The sequence below is a fragment of the Molossus molossus genome, unplaced genomic scaffold (assembly GCF_014108415.1).
Source record: "Molossus molossus isolate mMolMol1 unplaced genomic scaffold, mMolMol1.p scaffold_m16_p_1, whole genome shotgun sequence".
Lineage (NCBI taxonomy): Eukaryota > Metazoa > Chordata > Mammalia > Chiroptera > Molossidae > Molossus > Molossus molossus.
Genome location: NW_023425344.1, coordinates 187,582,544 through 187,607,405, shown reverse-complemented (window position 1 = coordinate 187,607,405; position 24,862 = coordinate 187,582,544). Strand labels below are relative to the sequence as shown.

The 24,862-nt window shown below is 39.7% G+C and overlaps 1 protein-coding gene across 1 annotated transcript in view; it reads right to left on the bottom strand.

The window, feature by feature from the left end:
• The window catches only part of GALK2 (galactokinase 2), a 151,896-nt gene that overhangs the window by 98,330 nt on the left and 28,704 nt on the right, over positions 1-24,862 (bottom strand). The window contains exons 2-4 of the mRNA XM_036255452.1: positions 18,640-18,728; positions 10,115-10,238; positions 2,814-2,904 (exon numbers count right to left, since the gene is read on the bottom strand). Coding sequence (XP_036111345.1) covers positions 2,814-2,904; positions 10,115-10,238; positions 18,640-18,728 — 304 coding nt within the window. The remainder of the gene's footprint in view (positions 1-2,813; positions 2,905-10,114; positions 10,239-18,639; positions 18,729-24,862) is intronic.

Below are 24,862 nucleotides of genomic sequence, written 5' to 3'. Positions count from 1 at the left end.
AACTTCGGTGTTGGATTCAAGGAACAGCAAAGTGTTCTTTTATTCCCCAGGGAGCAAAGTGTATCAATGGACTTATTACGCTATTTATAGAAACTACTTGTACAATTCCATTCACTTGAGTCTATAACATTTTATGTAAGGGTATGGTAACATGAGGATTTCTTTTTACTCTGTTCAACAAAAAACTACTGATCCATTTCCTAAAATTGTCTTGAATTATCCTTTTCTTGAATATTAATTTATATGAACAGATATGGGGAAAATATTAAATAGTTATAATTAAACTTCTCAAATAGTAAGAAAAGAAATACACAATTATTAGCAAGACAGATTAAATTCTATGTAGTACAATCCCAACACTCTGTGATTGTGAAAGTCTAACACCAAGCAGTGGCTCATCTCTATGGAGTATTTCTTCAGAAGGGTCTATGAAGAAAAAGTGCTCCAAACTCTCAGTTCTGTTTTACTTATGGAAAAACGTAGGCACCAAAAGATTAAATTTCCCAAGACCATATGTAGAGAGCTAGAAGTGGGACCCTGGTCTCTGGTTTCTGGTTGAGAACTTCTCCGTTGCAATCAGAAACATGGGCCAACACACTGTCACTGTGGTTTAATGTGAGTCAGCTACATGAGGAAATCCAGATTTTTACTAGACTTTATAGATACAGTTTTGCCATATGGTAGCTTTCAAGATGGTCAAATTAGAATTCAGCCACAAATAAGAATGCAGACTCTAAACAAAGCAGAGAAACTCTAGGTCTCCACACAGAAAAGCCCGGAACACGCAGACTCTGGTCTCAACATGGAAAGCTCTAGGAGACTTAGACGGATACGTAGGATGACACTGGGGATGATAGCTGATCATATAACCTTTGTGGTTTGAGATTAAAAATAAATTCAAGGCCACTTCCTCATCAAGAAAACTACCATTGTGTTTGTAAATTACTCAAATGGCTCAAGACCAAAGAACAAAATACTATTATATTACATAATTATGCATTTCATCATACATATTATTCTAGGGAGAAATTTCAATAAACTAGTCAGAACAACCAAAGTAACAACAAAACTCTACAAATAAAAGACTAAGTTTTTTTCCCTTACTTTTTTGTCCTTTTTTTTTTCCCTAAACAGGCAAAATTCATGCACCACAAAAGATTCAGTTAGATGCACTTCTTTTCTTGATTTCAAGTCATCTAAAAATGTCCTTTCCAGAAATACAAATTATAAACTGAAACACTGCTGTTGTTAACGCCCTTTCATACAGAACATCAAGACAGCTTGTTGTTGTTTTTTTAAAAAAAAAATCTTTGTTGAATGCTATATATTTAACCATAAACTAGTCACAGGGTGTTATGAATGTGAATCATACTTATGAACTTATCATGCAAAGTTTAAATTAAAATGTACAACAGATTCAAAAATGCAAATAGGTTTTACCAAATTCTGTAATAGCTCTATCCTAAAAGGATAATATGTTTGATTTAATATACACAGATTATCCTCTGGAACTTCCTAGTATTTGAATTTGAAGGTTTCTGAACAGGCTAACTTTAAATTACTTTTCTGCCAAAAATTTATTGCACAAACCTGTTTTTGCACATAAGTTATCAAACCAAATAGGAAGGCTTTAGGACCTGAAATTCTCAAAAGCAACACAAAGCAACATGCATTATTTAGGTCACTTTACCAATATGCTACAAAAGGCATGTTGCTGTAAGGAAGATCAAATTGCATTTGCCAGGTAAATGCTTCCAAACACTGTAATTCCCACTAACACATATGACAAGCCAAATCATTTCAAGATTGAAAGCCTGCCAATAACTTTTTCCGTAAGTTATTACCATGTGTCTGAGAGGAAGGAAGGAAGGAAAAAAGAAAGGAAGGAAGGAGGGGGGGAGGAAAGGAGGAACTCCAAGACCAGAGCCATCATAATTAGAGTACAAGACTACACATCAAAAATCAATGTGATGTACTTCTGTGATGTACTTCTGTAACAGATAGGCCACTGAGTCCTAGGCCACTCATGAGAACATTTCTGATAAGACTACCCAGCACTAAGGTGCACAGCTCTCTGAAACATGGATTTTTAATAACAAGTCAAATTGGTTTAGCAAATCAATTTTACTCTTGTCCTTCATACTTTTTTAATTAGGAAAGTGGAAATATTTTATTTTCTTGTTCTTGTATAGGACATTAGAGATGTTCAAAGTAATTATTCCAAGTTTCTAGGAAAATACTTATTCTAATAAATTTCACTACATCTTTTTTAACCCCATCTGAAGTGGTAATAACAATATCATTTACCATTTATTGAATGACTACTGTGCATCAAGGTTGCATAATCCTTGCAATCGCTCTTTGTTGATACAGCAGTGACACCATTTTACAGCTAACAGATCTGAGACTTAAGAGGTTCATTAATACAGCTGGGCAGAATCCAGATTCAAACCTGGGGTTGTTCAACTATGAATCCTATTAAAAAACACATCTCTATATCCCTAGAACAAAATGTGAATAATATTCCTAGAATGTATCCTTCAAAAGAAAATTTGAAAAAAATTTAAAAACCAGAAAGATGTCAGACACACCTGACTTATCTGACTTATGAACAGCCATTACTGCCCTCTGTGAATACCACCCAGAAAGAGTCATATCCACCCCATCCCCTGAAACACATGAGTTAGCAAAATAGAACAGAAATATCAATTAGCATTGAAAAGAGACAAAAATGATAGAGTAAATAAAATAAATCTTGATATAATAAACATTATAGTCTCAAATGCTAGTAGGTACCTTATAAGCCAATTTACCTGAATTCCTTTAAATCCACATAGGAAATAGTTATGCCACAGAGGTTTGGTTTTGTCAATCTGAATGTTTTTAGTACTAGTATTGAAGTCCCTGCAAAAACAAAAGAGACCATGAATTTCAGTCTAGAGGCCCTGTGCTGCAAAATCGATGGCTCACTGCTGCCATCTTGTGCCAAGAAAGTGATACTGAAATCTCATTTTTCATTTACTTTCAATATATGTGCTTCACAGTCTATCTCAAAACATCTCCAGCTGCTGAAAGTTAAGAGAAGTTATAGTGACCTTAATAACTAAACTACTTCCAAATGATGCTTTTTATTTCCTAAAACAGAGAGGAAATGATGTATTTTAGCATCTATACCACTTTTTATTTCATGATGGTCGTTGTTACACTAGTAAACTTTACCCTTTAGCCCTGCTGTTTGGCGTACCTCTAACTGGAACAGAAGTGCTTCAAGCCTTCTTTCCCCACACTCTCTGCCATCCATCAAATTTTGTCATATGCACAGTTTAAGAAAAAATGGAATAAATAAGACAAATAATGATTCTAATGGATCATAACTCGTTGAATAAAATACCATGCCATGCCCTGGCCGGTTTGGCTCAGCGGTTAGAGCGTCCGCCTGCGGTCCGGAGAGACCCGGGTTCGGTTCCCGCTAAGGGCACGTACCTCGGTTGCAGTTTGTCCCCGGCCTTGGTTGGTCGTGCGGGTGGCAGCCACTTGCTGTGTCCCTTTCACATCGATGTTTCCCTCTCTCTCTCTTCCTCTCTCTCCCTCCCACTCTATCTGTACAAAAAATGGAAAAATGTCCTCGGATGAGGATTAAAAAAAAAAAAAAATACCATGCCATAAATCTATACTGATATAAATTAACAAATGAGTAAGTAGCTAAATGAAGGAGAAGGGAAAGCTCTTCCTTTGACTAAAATGACAACTAATAGATATAGAAAATAAATGATGGAAATAAAAAAATCAATATTTGGCAAACTCCATGATAACTGTTTCAGTAAAGAAACATTAGTGAATGCTAAAGTTACTGAGTATAAATATGATGAGAAACAAGATATTTACATATACTCCAGGCATTTCCCCACCAGATACTTACTGCAAGGAGGGTACCACCCTAAACATCACCAGTAAAGAGACACTGTGTGCCTCCTTGATGTAATGCATGAGGACTATTTTTGTGATGTCTTTGTAAGCCAAAAATTATTTCAAAATTAAAAATAGATAGGCTTCTAAGTCAGCCAAAGGAGAAATGGAAGAGGGGGTAGGAATCAATTTCAAAGTGAGAAAATAAGCAACATTCCCCATATTGACTGAGAGCTCTTCACATAAGTTACTGAATATATACTATGTGCCAGTCACTGTAGTAGGTACCTTGCATGCATTTTCTTCACTCAGTAACATGAATACCTCATCTCCTAAGGAAAATATTTAATGACCACTTCAGTGTGCAAGGCATTCAGAAGGATAGAAAGGAAAACGGAAAGGGATTATCTTTTCAGCATTGTAATCTAGCCGAGACAACATGAACACAAGTCATGATCACACACCATCGTCCCGCGCCGCGATGGTGTGTAACCTGGGTTGGGACAGAGGACATGAGGGCGTCATTTCTATAGTCAGCATAATAGGTTGGAGAGAGGAGTCCTTCCTGGAGGCTCAGAGAGATTTCGTGACTCCAAGGACATACACAGTCTGACTCCACATCACAAGCACTTTATCATCACCTACAGAAGTTAAAATATACTGGGACAGTGATGTCAGCATCATGATAGAGTGGAACGTTTCCTTTGTCTCTCTCCTTCAATCTACTACTAGTGGGACAGCAATAGCTCAGGAAAGATTCCTCTGCTCAAGGCACTAGGATGCCTGAGAGAGCCACACACTATACATCTCAAGGTGGTGGTCTGGAATGCATAGGGCAGGCAGAACTCCAGGAACAGCAGGGACGGTGCTCCTGACCCTGGGGGGGGAGGGGGGGGCAGCTGAGCCCACAGCCCTAGCGAGCACAGTAGCCAGCAGCGCTGGGGACCAGGCCGCAACAGCGTCCCGACCATGGCGGCGCCGCGGGCAGAGGGTGGGTAGGACATGAAGGGCCTGGGACTCTGGCTGCCTCCCCTGGCGGCGGCGGTGCTGCATCACTGGAGAGCTCAGCATGCAGCGCAGGCAGCACAGGAGTGAGTCTCTGACCTCCTGGCCACAGAAAGGTGAACAGCCACAGGGAACCAGGCAGTAGCGGTACCAGGGCTCTAGACCCTGCCTACCCCCCAAACCCTGCCATCCCTGCATCACAAGGCATTGTCTCCGGAAGCAATGAGGGCACTCACCATCCCTGTGACCCTGGCAGCGACACCCATGACCACAGCCAAACCAGCGTCTACAGCGACACCGGTGGCAGCAAGGCACCTGTGACTCCAGAGGCACACGCAGCCATGAAGAGGGCACCTGCGCCACCTCTGGCAAGGCAGTGGGGGTGGGAAACGCTGGCTCCAAGTATAGCCGGCTCCGGTAAGACAAACCAAAACCTTGTGCTATAGCACCACCTCCTGGGCGAAAAAGAGCCTCTAATCACCGAGCTGCGGAATTGTTAAAAATCAAGGTGTGCCTAAGAAAGTCTTCCATACTTCAAATGTACCAGCAGAGAAACAACCCATCAAGCACCAAGAATCATCATACTAACAAGATATCACAAAAATAAAATGACAGTTTTATTCCTTGAATTTCCTTTCTGAGTTTTCTTGCATCTTACTGAGTTTCTTCATGACATCCATTTTGAATTCTCTATCATTTAGATCACAATCTTCCATGACTTTGGGTTTGGTTTCTGGAAAAGATGCTGGGTGTGATTTCAATCTTTTTAAATTTATTCAGACTTGTTTTATGTCCCAACATATAGTCTATCCTTGAGAATGTTCCACAGGCACTTAAGAAAAATGTGTATTCCATTGCTTTTGGATGTAATGTTCTATACATATATCAATTAAGTGTGTGTGATCTAATGTGTCATTTAAGGCCTATATTTCCTTGTTGACTTTTTTAATTATTGATTTGAGAGAGAGAGAGAGAGAGAGAGAGAGAGAGAGAGAGAAAGGAACATCGATTTGTGTTCCGTTTATTTATGCATTCATTGGTTGATTCTTATAGGTGCCCTGACCAGGGATTTAAACCCAAAACCTTGGCATATCAGGATGACATTCTAACCAACTGAGCTACCCATCCAGGGCCTCCTTGTTAACTTTATGTCTGGAGGATTTATCCAATGGTGTAAGTGGGGTGTTAAAGTCTCCTACTATTTTTGTGGTGCTATCAATTTCTCCCTTTAAGTCTATTAATAGTTGCTTTGTATATTTTGGTGCTCCTGAGTTGGGTGCATATATATTAATAAATGTTATATCTTCTTGATATATTCTTTATCATTACCTAATGTTCATCTTTGCATCTTGTTACCACTTTTGGCTTGAAATCTATTTTGTCCTAAGTATGTCTACACCTGCTTTCTTTTGGATGTCATTTGCTTAGAGTATCCCTGTCCTGCCTCTCTGTCTGGCCTTTTCCTAAGGTTCAAAAACAGTTGCTCATTTTCCCATCACCTTTTGTTCCTGCATTACATCATTTATCTGCTGTCTCCATTCTTACATCCATGTTGTAGAATGCTAAGAAAAAGGTCCTCAAAATGAGCAGACAAGATTCACTTTCCACTCATGCATTTTATTCATTCATTCACCTGTTCTTCCAATAAACAATTGCCCAGTTTCTAACCTGTTTGTGTCAGGCACTAGGCTAGAAAACTTACAATAACAACATTATCAAAAAAATAAATACTTAGAAAAAATTAACAAAAGATGTACAAAACCTGTACCTTCAAAACAACAAAATACTTCTGAGAGAAACTGAAGACCTAAATAAATGGAGAAGTATGCTGTGTCTGTGAATTGGAAAAGTAAATACTGTTAAGATGTCAGTTCTTCCCAAATTTATCTATATATTCAGTGCAACCTCAATAAAAAAATCCCAGCATGCTTTTTCATAGAAACCAAACAGCTGATTCTAAAATGAATGAGAAAATGCAAAAGATCTAGTATAACCAAAACAAATTTTAAGAAGACAAATAATATAAGAGGATTTACACTACCTGAGTTCAAGACTTCTTATAAAGCTACAGTTTTCAGCCTGGCCGGTGTGGCTGACTGGTTAACCGTCAACCCATGCACTAAGAGGTCACTGGTTCGATTCCCAGTCAGGGCACATGCCCAGGTTGTGGGCCTGATTCCCAGTGGGGGGCATGCAAGAGGCGGCCAATCGATGTTCTCTCATCCATGTTTCTATCTCTCTCTCCCTCTCCCTTCCCCTCTCTCTAAAATCAATAAAGAAAAAATATTTTTAATAAAAAGCTACAGATTTCAGATAGCGTGGTATTGACATAAAGATAGACAAACACATCAATGGAACAGAATAGAGTCCAGAAATACATCCATACATATATATCAATTGTGCCTTTTAACAAAGGTGTCAAGATAATTCAATGGGAAAAAAATAATATTTCCAATAAATGGTGGAAAACAACCATATGCAAACATACAGACCTCAGCCCTTATCTCATGCCATATAAAATTAACTCAAAATGAATCATAAACCTAAATATAAGAATTAAAACTATAAAACTTCTAGAAGAAAACTCTGGGGGAAAATTTAATGACCTTGGGTTTGGCAAAGGCTTCTTAAATACAGTCAAAAACTACAAACTGAAAGAAAAAAGATCAATAAATAGGACTTCATCAAAATTAAAAACTATTCTTCTTCAAATGACACAGCAAAGAAAATAAAAATTCAAGCCACCAGCTGAATAAAATATTTTGCAAAACATACATCTAACAAAGAACTTGTATCTACAATATATTAAAAAACTCTTACAGGTCAAATAGATGATGAAAAACTTACTTAAAAATGGGCAAATGATTTGGACAGACTTTTATTTATTTATTTATTTTTTTATTTTTTTATCCTCACCCGAGGATATTTTTCCATTTTTTGTTCAGGTAGAGTGGGAGGGAGAGAGAGGAACAGAGAGAGAGAGAGAAACATCGACGTGAAAGGGACACATCGAGTGGCTGCCACCCGCACAACCAACCAGGGCCGGGGACAAACTGCAACCGAGGTACGCGCCCTTAGCGGGAACCGAACCCGGGTCTCTCAGGACCACAGGCCGACGCTCTAACCGCTGAGCCAAACCGGCCAGGGCTGGACAGACTTTTAAACAAAGAAGTTATACAGATAACAAATAAATATGTGAAAATATGTTCAACATTATTAGAGAAATTACAAACCACAATGCACTACTACTTCACATTTATGAGAGTGGCTAAAATTTAACAAGACATGTTAGCAAGGATGTGGATCAACTGCAACTCTCATAATCTGGTGGTGGGAATGTAACCACTTTGGAAAATAGTTAGGCAAAATTTTTTTTAAAAGTAAACCAAACAGTCCACTCCTAGGTATTTACCCAAGAAAAATGAAACACATGTCTGCACATAGATTCGGAAACAATTATTCTTTGCAGCATTATTTATAATAGCCAAAACTGAAATTATCTAAATGCCCATCAGTGGTGAATAGATAACAAGTTCTGGTATCTCCATGCAATGAATGCTCCCCAACATGTGAAGAACTCTGGGAGGCATGCTGCATACTTCCTAGGGTCCTGGTGGAGGAAAGCCCCTTATCTTCAGCAGAGACTACCTGCCTTGATAATTCACCTCTGCTTCCTTAGCTCATTCTCCATGCTCTTTCACTACAACTCCTGGGATCATTTCCCAAATACTCCACCTTCATCCTACTCTGTCTCAGGCTCTGCTACCATGAAAAAATAAAATAAAACTGAAACCACATATTTATCATGATGGGAATTGTTAAGTGAATTTGAGTAAATCGATATGACAAATTATTATGCACCCAGTTTTTTTTTATCCTCACCCGAGGATATTTTTCCATTTTTTGTACAGATAGAGTGGGAGGGAGAGAGAGGAAGGGAGAGAGAGAGAGAAAAATCGACGTGAAGGGACACATCGAGTGGCTGCCACCCGCACGACCAACCAGGGCCGGGGACAAACTGCAACCTAAGTATGTGCACTTAGCGGGAACCGAACCCGGGTCTCTCTGGACCGCAGGCCGATGCTCTAACCGCTGAGCCAAACTGGCCAGGGCGGCACCCAATTTTAAATGTTTGCAAACAATGACACAAAATTGTGTTTGAGATAATGTAAAGTTTTCTTTAAAGGGTCCAAAATGTACATAAGATATATTCTCAACTATGCAAAATAAATAGAAAAATGAGGATCTTTTATAATAAGTTCCATATAAAAGGAATTTATATATCTTGCACAACCTGGTATAATGCCTTATCAAAATAATTGCACATAAAATAATTGCAGAATAAACATTACTGTAGGCACACTGTCCAATAAACAACAAACAAAAAATATAATGTGCCAATTATATGCCAAAATCTGTTTTTGTAATTAGCAAGCCAAATCCATCATAATATATTATTAGCAAGTAGGTCTTATCCCAGGAATGAAAAGACTGTTCAATACTAAATATTCATCAGTATAATTCATAATATTTTTTAAACTGATCTTCACTATTGATTAGACATTTAATAAAATTTGATACCCATTAATTATTATTTTAATCTTAGCAAACTAAGAATTCAAAACAGTAACAGCAAAAAGTATATCCTTAACTTAATAAAGCATATGTACTAAAAAATTACATCTATTATATACCACTCTATGTTTGACACTGAGGCTGCAGCGTTGAAGAAGAGAGGCAAAAGTACCTGAAATCACAAAGCTTATAATCCACTGGGGGAAATGAGAAAGCTAGCTGACAATGATAATACAGCATGCTAAAATGCTATGACAAGAGAATTAGAGGGTGCCCTAGTAACATAAGAAAGACACCAGCTCTGACTTTGCTGGAAATAATTACTGCAATAGATGATAAATACCTTCTGGGCAAGGACAGAGTTATTTTCACTTTTGTATTGCCCAGTACCTAAATAATGTCAGACACGTGGTATATCTTCAGTAAATATTTCTTAAATGAATGAGCAAATGAACAACAAAAAAAAACAAATATTAAATAGTAGCCTTAGATTCTTTTGCAAATCAGATAAAAATTTTCAATAAATTAAATAATTTCTTATAAATGTGATATCTCCTAAAGAGTTCATTTGGGTACAAATACAAACACACACACACACACACACGCAGTAGCAATCCTAAATACTCACGGGTACAAGGAATTCATATTGGCCAGTTGAAGAGTGTGTGTTTTCACAGGTTCCACAGCTATTAACATATCTTGTTCTACAGCCATTGGAAGAACAGAATACCCACAGTAATCTATATGTTCTCCTAGAAACAAAGAGAAAGCATTTTTTATCATTGAAAACATATAACACAAGAGAAACATAAGTCGACACACAGGAAAAACTTGACCACAAGCTAGGTTTTAACAGAAAAATAAAAATACTATGGGCAGAAAGTGATTCAGTTTTCTTTTTCTCTCAGACATCTGAGCCAGGAACATCTGTTAGCAGAAGTATATTAGTTATTATTTTCTATTAATTTTTAGACTTCTTTAAACCTTCACAAATTTTTTCCACTTTCTAATTCACAATGAACACCTTCAAATATTCGCTATGTGACTAGCTACATGAAGCATCAGGAGAAGCAATATCTCCTTTCTCTATTGTTCTTTTGTTAACTTTTACAATATGAATGACTAAAGACTTTAGCACACTCTTCCTCTGTTAACATTATGTGAGTCCCCCTATCTTCCTTACTAGAGAATGAGCTCACCAAAAGTGAGGACTGTGCTTTATTTTTCTTTGTGGTCTAACCAAATGTCTAACAAATTATACTGGCACTAATAAGTTGTGTTAAATGTGCTACACATAGCTAGAATGAAGAAACAGAAGCTGGAAAAAGAATATTTAATCTGTACTGCTTTATATATAGAAAGAAAATTATTCTTTTCATTCTAATTCCTCCCTGAAACACCAGGAAGAACTTTTTTCTGTTATACCATAATGTCTTCAAATTACCACTTAAACTCAAGGTTGTCATTCATAAGATTTAAATACAAAACAACAATTCCAAAATACAAAAAAGAAAGATGGGCTAAGCAAGCTCATTTATATTTCCCCATACCAGGTCTTTATAGCTGATTGTTCCTATGGCAGATATTGATCAAATAAGAAACAAAATGAATGGAAGGCAACTCAACTGCAAAATCATATTTTTAAACAAATACTATTTATATATTATTACAGGTAACAAGCCTTTTCTTTCTACATTGGTGTGTCCTTTAAAATAATAAAATAGGCTTCCTTCTGGTCAAGATGGCAGTGTAGGTAAATGCAGTTCTCTCATTCTCCCACAACCACATAAAAAATACAACTAATCTACAGAACTACTATCATTCAGAACCACCTGAAATCTAGCTGAATGAAAGTCCTGCAATTAAGGATATAAAGAAGCCACATTGAGACTGGTAGGAAAGGAGGAGACAGAACGGTCTGGTTCTGTACCCACATGTAGAAGATAAAAATTGGAAGGGATGTCTCAGCTGTGGAGTTTCCCCCTAAGACCAAGGGGTCCCAGACACACACCAGACTCCCAGCCCAGGGTTCCAGTGCCAGGAAGAGACGTCCTCATTAACTTCTGGCTGTAAAATCCAGCAGGTATTGTGGTTGAGTGAGATGGAGGGCTTCTGGAGTCCCAGACAGTTCCTCTTAAAGGGCCTGTGCACAAACTTACTCTGACTTACTCCCTCTGAGCTCCAGTGCTAGGGCAGCACTCGAAAGGCACCAGAGACATACCTGGAGGAACTGGACAGGAGTGCTGGCAGAGGCCACTGTCCCTTCCCTTCCCTTCCCTTCCCTTCCCTTCCCTTCCCTTCCCTTCCCTTCCCTTCCCTTCCTTTCCTTGTACGTGCCCCTAGCAGGAACTGAACCCGGGACTCTCTGGTCCGCAGGCCAACACTCCAACTGCTGAGCCAAACCAGCCAGGGCCACTGTTCCTTTTCTAAGCCCTTTCCCCAAAGAGCCAGCAGGGGAACACCGTATTTAAATCTTCATCAACCTGGCTCACACTATTTGCCCCTCCTTGGTGATTCCCTGAGGCCCCGCCCCACCAATTTGTGGGCCGACCCAAGCTGTTTCCAGTGGCTTTTCCATACACATGGCCTGTCTTGGCTCATGCTTCAGATTTTCCTAAAATCTCACAAACAAATAGCATCTGGCCTCAGCATGCCCTGTACCTCTCACTAAGTGACGCCAGATTCAGCACTAGCAGCAACTGGTCTTGGTTCGCAGCTTGGCCTCTTTTGGGCAACTCCAAGCCCAACACAAGTAGCAGCCATCTGCAGGTTGCTTTTTAGTTCATGCTGGGTGGCCCCAGGCAGAACATAGGCAGTGGCTGACCTTGGCCTGCACCTCCTGGGAGGCCCCACAGCCAGCATATCTGGTGGACAGCTTCAGACCATGTCAAAGCACCACGCAACCACTTCCACAAGCAACTTAGCAGGCACCTCAGCCCCTCTAAAGTAAGTCCTGCTTGGTGGGATGGGCCCCTGCACAGCTGATCTTTCATAGTGGTCGCAGCCAGTTCTTGTAGCCCGCCTGCGAGAACTGCAGGGAGCTGGGGCACCAGAGAGACCTGTGAGACCCAGCAGGGACAATGCAGTCCAGTTACCCACAGGACCTGCGGGGTGCTGAAGCACCAGAGAGGCCTGTGCGACCCAGCAGAGACTGTGAGATCTAGTTATCCCCAGGACCTGCAGGGTGCAGGGGCACCAGAGAGGCCTGTGCGACCAAGCTGTGCACAAAATAGGCATAACAGATGTGAAAAATAGAGGCAGAGTGAATGCAAGTTAAGCAGACGATTTCCCAGGACCAAACGGGAATTACAACTAAAATAAAGACATATCCTCAGAAAAAAGCAACAGGAAAGCAGCAAGACAGGACCATATAACCAGGGACACTAGTGGGATCTGTGGAGGTGCGAGAGGGTGGCGGTCTAGGAGCCCACAGACAGCAACAGTCTTAGTTGTGAGCAGCACCCTTGGGGAATAAAGACCAAGCCCGCTCCACAGTAGAGAGATCCAGGACAGAGCACTAAAATAGCCACAGTCACTCACCTGGGGGCTATGGCAGAGGGAGGGCAGACTGGGCTGGAACTCTGTGGGTACACTCGGGATTTGGAGGGCACTCAGTTTTTGCTGAGCTGTGCCCACAAAAGACCGTGGCAAGTGTGCTCCTTCCCAGAGCTGTGGGGGGAAAGCAGGAGCACCCCCCCCCCCAGAGATTCAGCCTTTCTCAGGTGAGGCAAAGAAATGCAAAGTGAGGCTCATTAATAACCAGCATCTATTCCACCCTCTGGAAATCCTCTTATGCAGAACACCAGGGCTACATTCCATGGCCCTGAGCAACTGAGACTACTAGCCACCAGGAAAAAGCTAGAGGATAACTGAACCTTTCCTGGGCTTGCAAATCTACCCAGGAAAGTAACACTTGACAGTGGTGTTTAACGTAGGCCCACCCAGGATCATCCAAACCCAGTAGAGGGAACCACAAACAGCAGAACAACAACACCCACAGCAAAAATTTGGCAGGCCCCAAAACCCACTGAGATAGCCAAAATGGTGAAACAAAGAAACAAATCCCAAATGAAAGAACAAGAGAACTCTATTGAAGATGAGATCAATGAAATGCAGCTAAGCAAATTATCAGAGGTAGAGTTCAGAGACATGATCTTGAGGAAGCACAACAGCATGAGTAAGGACATCAGCACCATGAGTAGAGAGATAGAAACATTAAAATCCAACCAAGTGGAAATGAAGAATGACATAGCAGAAATAAAGAACACATTGGAAGGACTAACCAGCAGAATAGAGGAAGCTAAGGATCGGATCAGTGAATAAGAGGACAAGGTAGAAAAAAATCAACCAATAAGAAAACCAAAAGAAAAAACAATTAAAAAACAGGAAGACAGCTTAAGAGAACTGTGGGACGACTAGAAACGTAATAATATTCGCATCATAGAAGTCCCCGAAGAGGAAGAAAATGGGCAAGAGTTAGAGAATATATTTGAAGAAATAGTGACAGAAAACTTTCCTAACTTGGTGAAGGAAAAAGGCATTCAAGTTCAAGAAGCACAGAGAGCCCCAAGTAAGAAGAACCCAAAGAGGCCCATATCAAGACACATAGTAATTAAAATGCCAAAAATTAAAGACAAAGAGAGAATCCTAAAGGCAGAAAGAGATAAGCAACAGGTTACCTACAAAGGAACCACCATAAGGCTCTCAGCTGACTTCTCAACAAATACACTACAGGCCAGAAAGGAGTAGCATGAAGTAATCAAGGTCATGAAAAACAAGGACCCGAATCCAAGACTACTCTATCCAACAAGGCTATCATTCAAAATAGAAGGTCAAACAAAGAGTTTTACAGACAAAAAAAAAAAAAAGGCTAAGGGAATATATTAACACCAAACCAGCACTGCAAGATATGCTAAAAGGACTACTGTAGTTAGTAGAAGAAATAGGAAGAAAAATGTAACCACACTTGACAACAATGGCAATAAATAAGTACATTATCAATTATCATCTTAAATGCAAATGGACTGAATGCTCTGATAAAAAGACACAGAGTAGCTGATTGAAGAAGAAAGCATGATTCATCTATATGTTGTTTACAAGAGACCCACCTCACAACAAAAGACTCACATAGGTTGAAAGTGAAGGGAAGGAAAAAAATCTTTCAAGCAAACAGAAAGCAAAAAAAAGTTGGGGTAGCAATAGTCGTATCTGATAAAGTAAATTTCAAAATGAAGGCCATAACTAGAGACATAGAAGGCCACTACATAATATTGAAAGGATCTATCCAACAGAAGATATAACCTTGGTAAACATATATGCACCCAATTTAGGAGTACCAACATATATTAAAAATCTTTGGAGGACTTCAAAGGAGAAATCAACAGCAACACAATTATAGCAGGGGACTTCAACACCCCGTTGACACCACTGGATAGATCCTCTAGACAAAATATTAGCAAGGAAACAGAGACTCTAAATGAAGCACTAGATCAAATGAATTTAATAGATATCTACAGAGAATTACAACCCAAAACTACAGAATTCACATTCTTCTCAACTGCACATGGGACATTCTCAAAGATAGACTACATGTTAGGGCACAAACTAAGTCTCTACAAGTTGAAGAAGACTGAAATCATATCAAGCATCTTCTCAGATCACAATGGCATGCAACTAGAAATCATTTGCAACCAGAACATGCAAAGACATTTGAACACATGGAGGCTAAATAGCATATTATTGAACAATGAATGGGTTAACATGAAGATCAAGGAAGAAATTAAAAACTTCCATGAAAATGAACACACAACCACACATAATCTATGGGATGCAGCAAAAGCACTTCTGAGAGGGAAGTTCATAGCACAACAGGCCTACCTCAAGAAACAAAAAAATTTCGCATTGACCATCTAACCTCCCAATTTTAAGAACTAGAAAGCAAACAGAAAGAAAACACCAGAGCAAGTAGAAGGAAAGAAATAGTAAAAATCAGAGTAGAAATAAATGACATGGAGACCAAAAAAACAATTCAAAAGATCAATGACACAAAGAGCTGGTTCTTTGAAAAGAGAAACAAGATTGATGGACCCTTAGCTAGACTCACCAAGAAACAAAGAGAGAGAACCCAAATACACAAACTCGGAAATGAAAGAGAAATAATAACTGACACCAGAGAAATAAAGGATTGCTAAGATATTATGAACAATTATACGGCAACAAATTTGACAATCTAAGAGAAATGGACAAATTTCTACAAACACGTAGTCTCCCAAAACTGAACCGGGAACAGATAGAAAACTTGAACAGACCAATAACAACAAAAGAAATGGAAGATGTAATCAAGACTCTCTCAGCAAACAAAAGCCCAGGCCTGGACAGCTTCACAGGGGAGTTTTACCAATCATTCAAAAAAGAACTAATACCCATTCTCCTTAAACAATTCCAAAAAATTCAAGAAGAAGGAAGTCTTCAAAACTCCTTTTATGAGGCCAGCTTAATTCTAATTCCAAAACCAGAAAAAGACTCTACAAAGAAAGAAAACTACAGACCAATATCCCTGAAGAACATAGATGCCAAAATCCTGAACAAAATACTAGCAAATCGAATCCAGCAATACATCAAAAAAATTATTCACTATGACCAAGTGAGATTCATCCCAGGGATGCAAGGCTGGTACAATATTTGCTAATCAATAAATGTGATACACCACATAAACAAAATGAAAGATAAAAATCATATGATCATATCAATAGACGCTGAAAAAGCATTCGACAAAATCCAGCACCCATTTCTGATAAAAAGGCTCAGCAATGTGGGAATAGAGGGATCATATCTCGACATAATAAAGGCCATATATGAAAGACTTACAGCTAACATTATACTCAATGGGCAAAAATTAAAAGCATTTCCCTTAAGAACAGAAACAAGACAAGAATGTCCACTTTCGCCACTCTTATTTCACATAGTACTGAAAGCCTTAGCCACAGCAATCAGACAGGGAGAAAAAATAAACGGGATCCAAATTGGAAAGTAGGAAGTGAAACTGTCATTATTCATAGATGACATGATACAATACATAGAAAACCCCAAAGACTCCATCAAAAATTTACTAGACCTAGATTCCAAAATGGCGGCAGAGTGAATGGAAGCTACACAGACCGTCTACCAGGACCAAACTGGAATTACAACTAAAATAAATACAAATCAATAGGAAAAAGCAACAGAAAAGCAGCTTGCGAGAATCATATAACCAGGGACACTGACTTGATCCTGGTAGGATTGCGAAAGCGCGAGAAGGGGGCTGGGAGCCCACAGACAGCAGCGGCCTTAGCTGTGAACAGCGCCCTTGGGTTAAACTCCCAAGCGGCTCCACAGCGCAGAGCTGGGACAGAGGCTAAAATATCCACAGCCACTCACCTTGGGCTCCGGCAGAGGGAGGGCAGACTGGACTGAAACTGTGTGGGGACACTCGAGATTTAGACGGGGGCTCAGAGCTTTTGCTGAGTTGCAGCCACACAGGACGGTGGCCATATTGCTCCTTTCCAGGGCTCTGGGGAGAGGCAGCTGCCCCTCCCTCAGAGATTCAACCCCACCCAGGTGGGCTATTGAAATGCAAACTAAGGCTCACTAACAACCAGCATCTGCCCCACCCTCGGGAAATCCCCTTACACTGAGCACCTGAGGGAGTTTTTCATTCAACTGAGAACCCAAGGCTCTGATAGCCTCCAGGCAAAAAGCTAGAGGATAACTGTGCCATTCCTGAGCTAGCAACTCTAACCAGGAAAATAAGACTTGACAGTGGTGTTTAACATGGATCCTCCCTTGCTCATCCAAACCCAGGAGAGGGAGCCACAAACAGCAGAACACCAATACCCACAGGGAAAATTTGGCAGGACATACAAATGGCTAAGAGACATATGAATAAATGCTCATCATCACTAATCATCAGAGAGATGCAAATTAAAACAACAATGAGGTATCATCTCACACCTGTCAGAATGGCCGCCATCAACAAATCATCAAACAACAAGTGTTGGCGAGGGTGTGGAGAAAAGGGGACTCTAGTGCACTGCTGGTGGGAATGCAGACTGGTGCAGCCCCTATGGAAAACAATATGGTGTTACCTCAAAAAATTAAAAATTAAACTGCCATTTGACCCAGTGACCCCACTTCTAGGAATATACCCTAAGAAGCCTGAAACACCAATCAGAAAGAATATATGTACCCCCATGTTCATAGCAGCACTATATACAATAGCTAAGATCTGGAAACAGCCCAAGTGTCCATCAGTAGACAAATGGATAAAAACGCAGTGGTATATATACACAATGGAGTACTATGCAGCTATAAGAAAGAAAGATCTCTTATCCTTTGAGACGATATGGAGAGACCTGGAAAGTATCATCCTAATCGAAACAAGCCAAACAGAGAAAGACAAGTATCATATAATCTCACTTATTTGTGGAATATAAAGAACATAACAGTCTGAGGAATGGGGTAGTCCCAGAGATGTGGAAGTGGGGTACAGACTGACAATCCCCAGAAGAGGGGTTGGTGGGGGAGAGATAAACCACAGAACTCATATGCATGTATGCAAGAACAATGGACATGGACAACAAAGCTGGGGACAGGGTGGGGAGGGAGGGGGAGGGGGTAATCAGTGGGGGGGGGAGAAACATCTATAACAAAAATAAATTAATTAATTTTTCTAAAAAAAGAAAAAAAATTTTTTTTTAAAAAGGAATCATTCTTTATGTCACCACACTATTAGAGGGAGGAATTATAGGGTTTCCCAGTATTCTTGTAATCCAATGAGTCAATGTAAAATCATCAAAATTACTCACCACAGTCTAAACATTTTACCTGAAGCAGAAAAAAATATTTTCATCCCTCATGAAACAATATTAATAACTAGTTTCAACAAATTTATAAATTTTTTAAGTGAATGGGTAAAATTAACATTAATAACATGGACTGGGAAAGATCAAAGTATAGTTTGTTTCCTCATGCAAACACTTATCTTGCTATTATAGATATATGTGAAATATTCTATTGTTTCAATTCTCCTGGGAAAATGTTTTCAAATAATGTATCAACAAAAATTGGGATCTTACCAAAGGAGGAAAAAAATTAGAGAAGGAACTTTTGAAATACCTATTATGTTGACCCTTCCTGGTGCTCGAACATAAAACTTCGGAATGGATCCAAACTTTGAGTTAAACATCTCCTTTAGCTTCAGCAATCTAAAAACAAGAATAGAATGTGTCAGACTATCCACATGATAGAAAAATCCATAAGATACACAAGTTCAAAAACATTTTAATACCTAGCATCATTAATTACACCTAAACATAAAAAAGCGAAAACTCTTCCTGACATTCTTCCTTAAAAACCCCAGGAATAAAAATAGTATAACCCCATACATAACACAAGAGTATAGCTAAGCATACAAAAGATGTAAAAAGTTAATAAACTCTTATTAAATTGTTTATAGGTTTGGGCGTTCTTGCGTAGACATAATCCTGGCACATCTTGTTGGGCCAGGAAGTACGGAAGTGCTGAAACCATGGCCTTAACATGTCAGGACACAGGAGCCCACAGAGGGTCCACCACCCAATCTGAAACAATCTGATATCAACATAGTAATAACGGGAACATATTATAACCCACAGAATAAAATAGAAATCGATGTGTCCACGCTAACATAAATCATTGATTGAGAAAAAAGAAAAACACTTCCTTACACTAGAATGACAAATAATAAATGTAAAAAATATTTTTAAAAAAGGCTAGAAAATCATCATTTGGTGACCATCATAGTAAAAACTGATTCAGCTAAGGATCATCAATGGATGCTAAAACCAGTAAACGAAAGTTTGATATGAAATAGAACATTAACATATTCTTAAAGTATTTCACCAAAAGACACTAATTACAGAAAAAAAAATAGTAACTTTACAGTAGGAAAACCAGGTAGATATCTCCTTAACCAAGTGACCCAAGTAAACAGCATTGGTCATGGGATAAAAAGACATCATGTCCCTCCTGATATGATGTACTGAGAAAACAAAATTACTTTTTTGTAGTATTCTTACCAAAACAGCATAAAGTTAACCTAATAATGAAGAAGTATTATATAAACTCTGTTAAAGGAGAAAATTTTTAAAGTATAATTATAACTATTACACAGGTATAAAATAAACATGTGTAAAAGATTTTTATCTTATTCACTAAATGACAAAACCAGTAAAACATTATAACAAGTAGTACTTAGGAGAATCCAAAGTACTACTCATATAGTCAAATAAGGAATGCTGAAATGTAATAACAAGTAAACACAAAAACTACTAAAACTGGTTAATAGCAACAATCAAATGCATTCCACCAGAAATAATTTGAAATTTCTATGGACAAGAATCTTTTGCATTGCTATCAGTTTTCTATTACCCCCAGCTCTATAAAAGAGCTTGACTATAATGAAAGGCTTAGAGCCACAAAGAAATCAGATAACCTGAAAGATAGGTATGCCAGGCAACTTTTGGTTCTCCTTGGAGACACCCAGTAATCTTTTGATCCATTTCAAAGTTTTTCACACGTTTTTTCTGCAACCCAAATTGAGAAATATTCTATAAAATAACTGGTCATAAAATACACAGAAAGACTGATGAACTGCCTGACTCCCAAAATAAACGATATTTTTTTTAAAAAACTAAATGCATCATGTATGCTTGACTGAATCCTGACCAAGGAAAAAAAACATATTATTATATTATAGTTTTTTGCTATAAAAGAACATCAGTGGGATAATTGGTAGTGCTTGAGGTCTGTCAATAGATAATGTTGCCCAGCTGGTGTGGCTCAGTAGTTGAGCATCAACCCCACAAGAGGTCAATGGTTCCATTCCCAGTCAGGGCACATGCCTAGGTTGTAGGCCCCATCCCCAGTGAGGGGCAAGCAGGAGGTGGCCAATCGATGTCCTCTCTCATTGATGTTTCTATCTGTCTCTACCTCTCCCATCCTCTCTCTATAAAGTCAATAAAGAAAAAACATTTTTAGTAGATAATGTTGTTATCAATGCTAATTTCCTGATTTTGATCATTGTATTCTGGTTACATTAGAAAATGTTCTTGTTTCTGGGAAACACATTCCAGTATTTAAGGTTAAAGAGGCATCATGCTTTCAAATTAATCTCAAACTGCTTAGAAAAAATACAACATAAAAAGAGAGAGAGAGAACTATAAAGCAAATATGGACTAATGTTAACATTTGGGGAATCTGGAAGAAAAGTACACAGTAGTTTTTTACTATACTTGACTTTTCTATAGGTCTTAAATTATTTCAAAATAATAATTTTTTAAAAAAGCATTTACTGCGCCAATCTGGTGTGGCTCAGTGTAATGATCGTCGTCCCATGGACTGAGAGTTCCCAGTTTGATTCCCAGTCAGGGCACATGCCCAGGTTGCAGGCTTGATCTCCCCCAGGGGGCGTGCAGGAGGCAGCCAACCGATGTTTCTCTCTCACACACTGATGTTCCTATCTCTCTCCCTTCCTCTCTCTATAACCAAAAAAAAAAAAAAAAATTAATAAAAATATATATTTAAAAAAAAAAAAACAAAAGCATTCACTGCCCTGGCCAGTTAGGCTCAGCAGTTAAAGCATCAGACTGAGGACCAAGGAGTTGCAAGTTCAATCCTCAGCCCCAGTTGGGGTTGAGTGGGAGGCAACCAATCAATGTGTCTCTCTCACATCAATGTTTCCCTCTCTCTCTCTTCCTCCCTCCCTCCCACTCTATCTAAAAATATCAGTGGAGATTCCAACTTCCAGTCAAGATGGTGGCATAGGTAAACATGGTCTCATCTCTTCCCACAACCACATCAAAATTACAACTAAACTACAACACAACCATCATTCAGAAGCACCTGAAATCGAGCTGAATGGAAGTCCTACTACTACGAAATTAAAGCAGCTGCCACATTGAGACTGGTAGGAGAGTAGGAGAGGAGGAGGGGCTGGTCCCACACCCACGTGTGGCAGATAAAAATCAGAGGGACACCTCGGCTGGGAAGGTCCTCCCTGAGGAGTTAGGGGTCCTAGTCCCAAACCAGGCACCCAACTCAGGGTTTCAGTGCCAGGAAGAGAAGTCCCCATTACTTCGGGCTGTAAAACCAGCGGGAACTGAGGCTGAGGGAGGCTGCGGCTGCTGGATCCCTAGGCAAATCCTCTTAAAGGGCCCGCACATGGACTTACTTGGACTTGCTCCCTCTAAGCTCGGTGGGGAGGCAGCTTGAGGGGCACCAGAGACATATTGGGAAGAACTACCTATCTGGCCTTGAGAATAGGACTGGAGAGGCAGCTTTCTCCTGGACAGACATGCTGTCAGGGGCCTTTGTTCCTGTGGTGAGCCCTTCCTGAGTCGGCAGACGGCCGCTATATGTGGGACTCCAGCAACCTGGCTCACACTGTTGGCCCCACCCTGATGATTCCCTGAGGCCCCGCCCCACCCAACTTTCGGGCCCACCCAAGCTGTTTCCAAAGATTTTACCATAGGATTAGCCTGTCTTGGATCCTGCTTCAGAGTTTCCTAAAATCTCTCAAACAAGCAGCATCTGGTCTCAGCGAGCCCCATAACTCTCTTTAAATGGTTCCAGGCCTGGCACTAGGAGCAGCCAGCCTTGGTTCACAACTTGGCTTTTACTGGGCACCTCCAAGCCCAGCACAAGAAGCAGCCAACTGAAGATGACTTTGTAGCTTATGCTGGGTGGCCCCAGATAGAACATAGGCAAAGGCTGACCTTGCCCCAGAGCCAGTACACCCAGTGGACAACTTCAGACCACATCGAAACACCACTACCCAACCACCTCCACAAGTGACATACTCAATGACTGGACTCAGTGTGTACCAGAACCCTGCTGAAGTAAGTCTTGCTCAGTGTGATTGGCCCCTACACAGCTCATCCTCCAAGGTAGTCAGAGGCCAGTGGTCAGTGGGCACAGCCAGTCCTTACAGCTGATCAGCCCAAGAAAATCCCTCCCATTGACATGCCAACAACAATCCAGACTCAATTACAACAGAAGTGTGTACAGTCCACACTAGGGGTGCACCTCGAGGACCCAGCTGGGGTGATCAGGGAGGCTGTGACACTGGATACAACAGGACACCTACAACAATAGGCCACCCTACAAAGCCTAGGAGACATAGCAACTCTACCTAATACATAGAAACAATCACAGGGAAGTAGCCAAAATGAGGAGATGAAAAAACATGTCCCAAATGAAAGAAAAGAACAAAACTCCAGAAAAAGAATGAAACCAAATGGAGATAAGCAATCAATCAGCGGAGTTCAAAACACAGATTATAAGGCTGCTCAAGGAAATTGGTGAGACATTCAAGGAACTTAGTGAGGCCTTCAAAGAACTTAAGAAGACCTCTGAGGAAGTTAGTGAGAACAACAACATAAAAAAGGACCAGTCAGAAGTGAAGGATAACTGAAATAAAAAATAATTTACAGGGAATCAATAGCAGAGTAGGTAAACCCAAGAAGCAAACCATCAATTTGGAATATAAGAAAGAAAAACACCCAATCAGAACAGCAAAAGGAAAAAAGAATAAAAAAAAAAAAATGAGGATAGTGTAAAGAGCCTCTGGGACAATTTCAAGCATGCCAACATTCACATCATAGGGGTGCCAGAAGGCGAAGAGAGAGAACAAGAAATTGAAAACCTATTTGAAACAATAATGACAGAAAAGTTCCTAACTTGATGAAGGAAACAAACATGCAAGTCCAGGAAGCACAGAGTCCCAAACAAGATGAACCCAAAGAGGTCCACACCAAGACACATCATCATCAAAATGCCAAAGGTTGAATTCAAAGAGAGAATCTTAAAAGCAGCAAGAGAAAAGCAGTTCACTACCTACAAAGGAGCTCCCATAAGACCTTCAGCTGATTTCTCAAAAGAAACTTTGCAGGCCAGAAGGAGTGGCAAGAGATATTCAAGATGATGAAAAGCTACGACCTACAACCAAGATTACTCTATCCTGCAAAGCTATCATTTAGAATCGATGGACATATCAAGAGTGTCCTAGACAAGAAAAAGCTAAAGGAGTTCATCACCACGAAACCAGTATTATGTGAAATGTTGAAGGGTCTTCTTGAAGAAGCAAAAGAACAAAATACAAACAATAAAATGGCAATTAATATATATCTATCAACAATTGACTCGAAAAACAAAATGAGCAAGCAGAAACAAACTCATAGATACAGAAAACTTTTTGTTGCTTGCTAGATGGGCAGGGGCTGGGAGGAGACTGGGGGGATGGGTAAAAAGATGAAGGAATTAAGAAATACAAACTGGTTGTTATACTGATGGGAAGCGGGGAAGGTGGGTGGGGTGAAATAAACCAAAGAACTTCTATGCATATATGCATAACCAACAATAGCATGGGGAAGGCAAGAGGGGGGCAGGATTGGGGAGGAGGGGGTCAATGGGAAAAAAAAGAGGGGGTGGACATCTGTAATACATTCAACAATAAAGATGAGTTAAAAAAATAAATAAGCCCCGGCCAGTTTGGCTCACCAGAGAGTCCCGGGTTTGATTCCTGCTAAGGGCACATACCTCAGTTGCAGTTTGTCCCTGGCTCCAGTTGGGGTCATGTGGGTGGCAGCCACTCGATGTGTCTCTCTCACGTTGATGTTTCTCTCTCCCTCTTTCTCCCTCTCTCTCCTTCCTGCTCTATCTGAAGATAAATGCAAAAAAAAAAAAAAAAAAAAAAAAATGTCCTCAGGTTAGGATAAAAAATAAATAAATGAATATCAGTGGAAAAATATCCTCAGGTGATGATTTTTGTTTTCAAAAAGCATTTTTTGATGCTTACTAAATACTCTACTTAAAAAAGATTATAATAGTCATTGGCTTCTAGGAATATAAAAGTCTGTCAGAAGAGAAATATGGGTAAGCTAAAAAAGTACAATACAGAATGACAATAAAGTGATAAGCCAGACAAATATAGTCCTTTGGGGTAGAGAAAAACTATTTAGTCCCTACTGTTGGAGAATGTGGATGAGGGTAAATCCCAAATGGGGAGAATACGTTAGAGAAGGCTTCCCAAAGAGGCACAGTTAAGATGAATTGTAAAGGATGTCAGTCAGACTAGTGAGATGTTGTGAAGCATTCTAGGCAAATAGAATTAAAGGGCCCAGCATGCTGCATTCAGAAAATTATAATTAGGGCTTTAAATACATTAAAAGAGAAAAGTAGGAGAGAAGGCTGGCGGTAAGCAAACCTCGGATGTTAAAGGACCTTATATACCAAGGAGAGGCACCTGGCTTTTAACATATAAGCAATGGATGTGAACAGATGTTTAAGGATGAAGTGATAT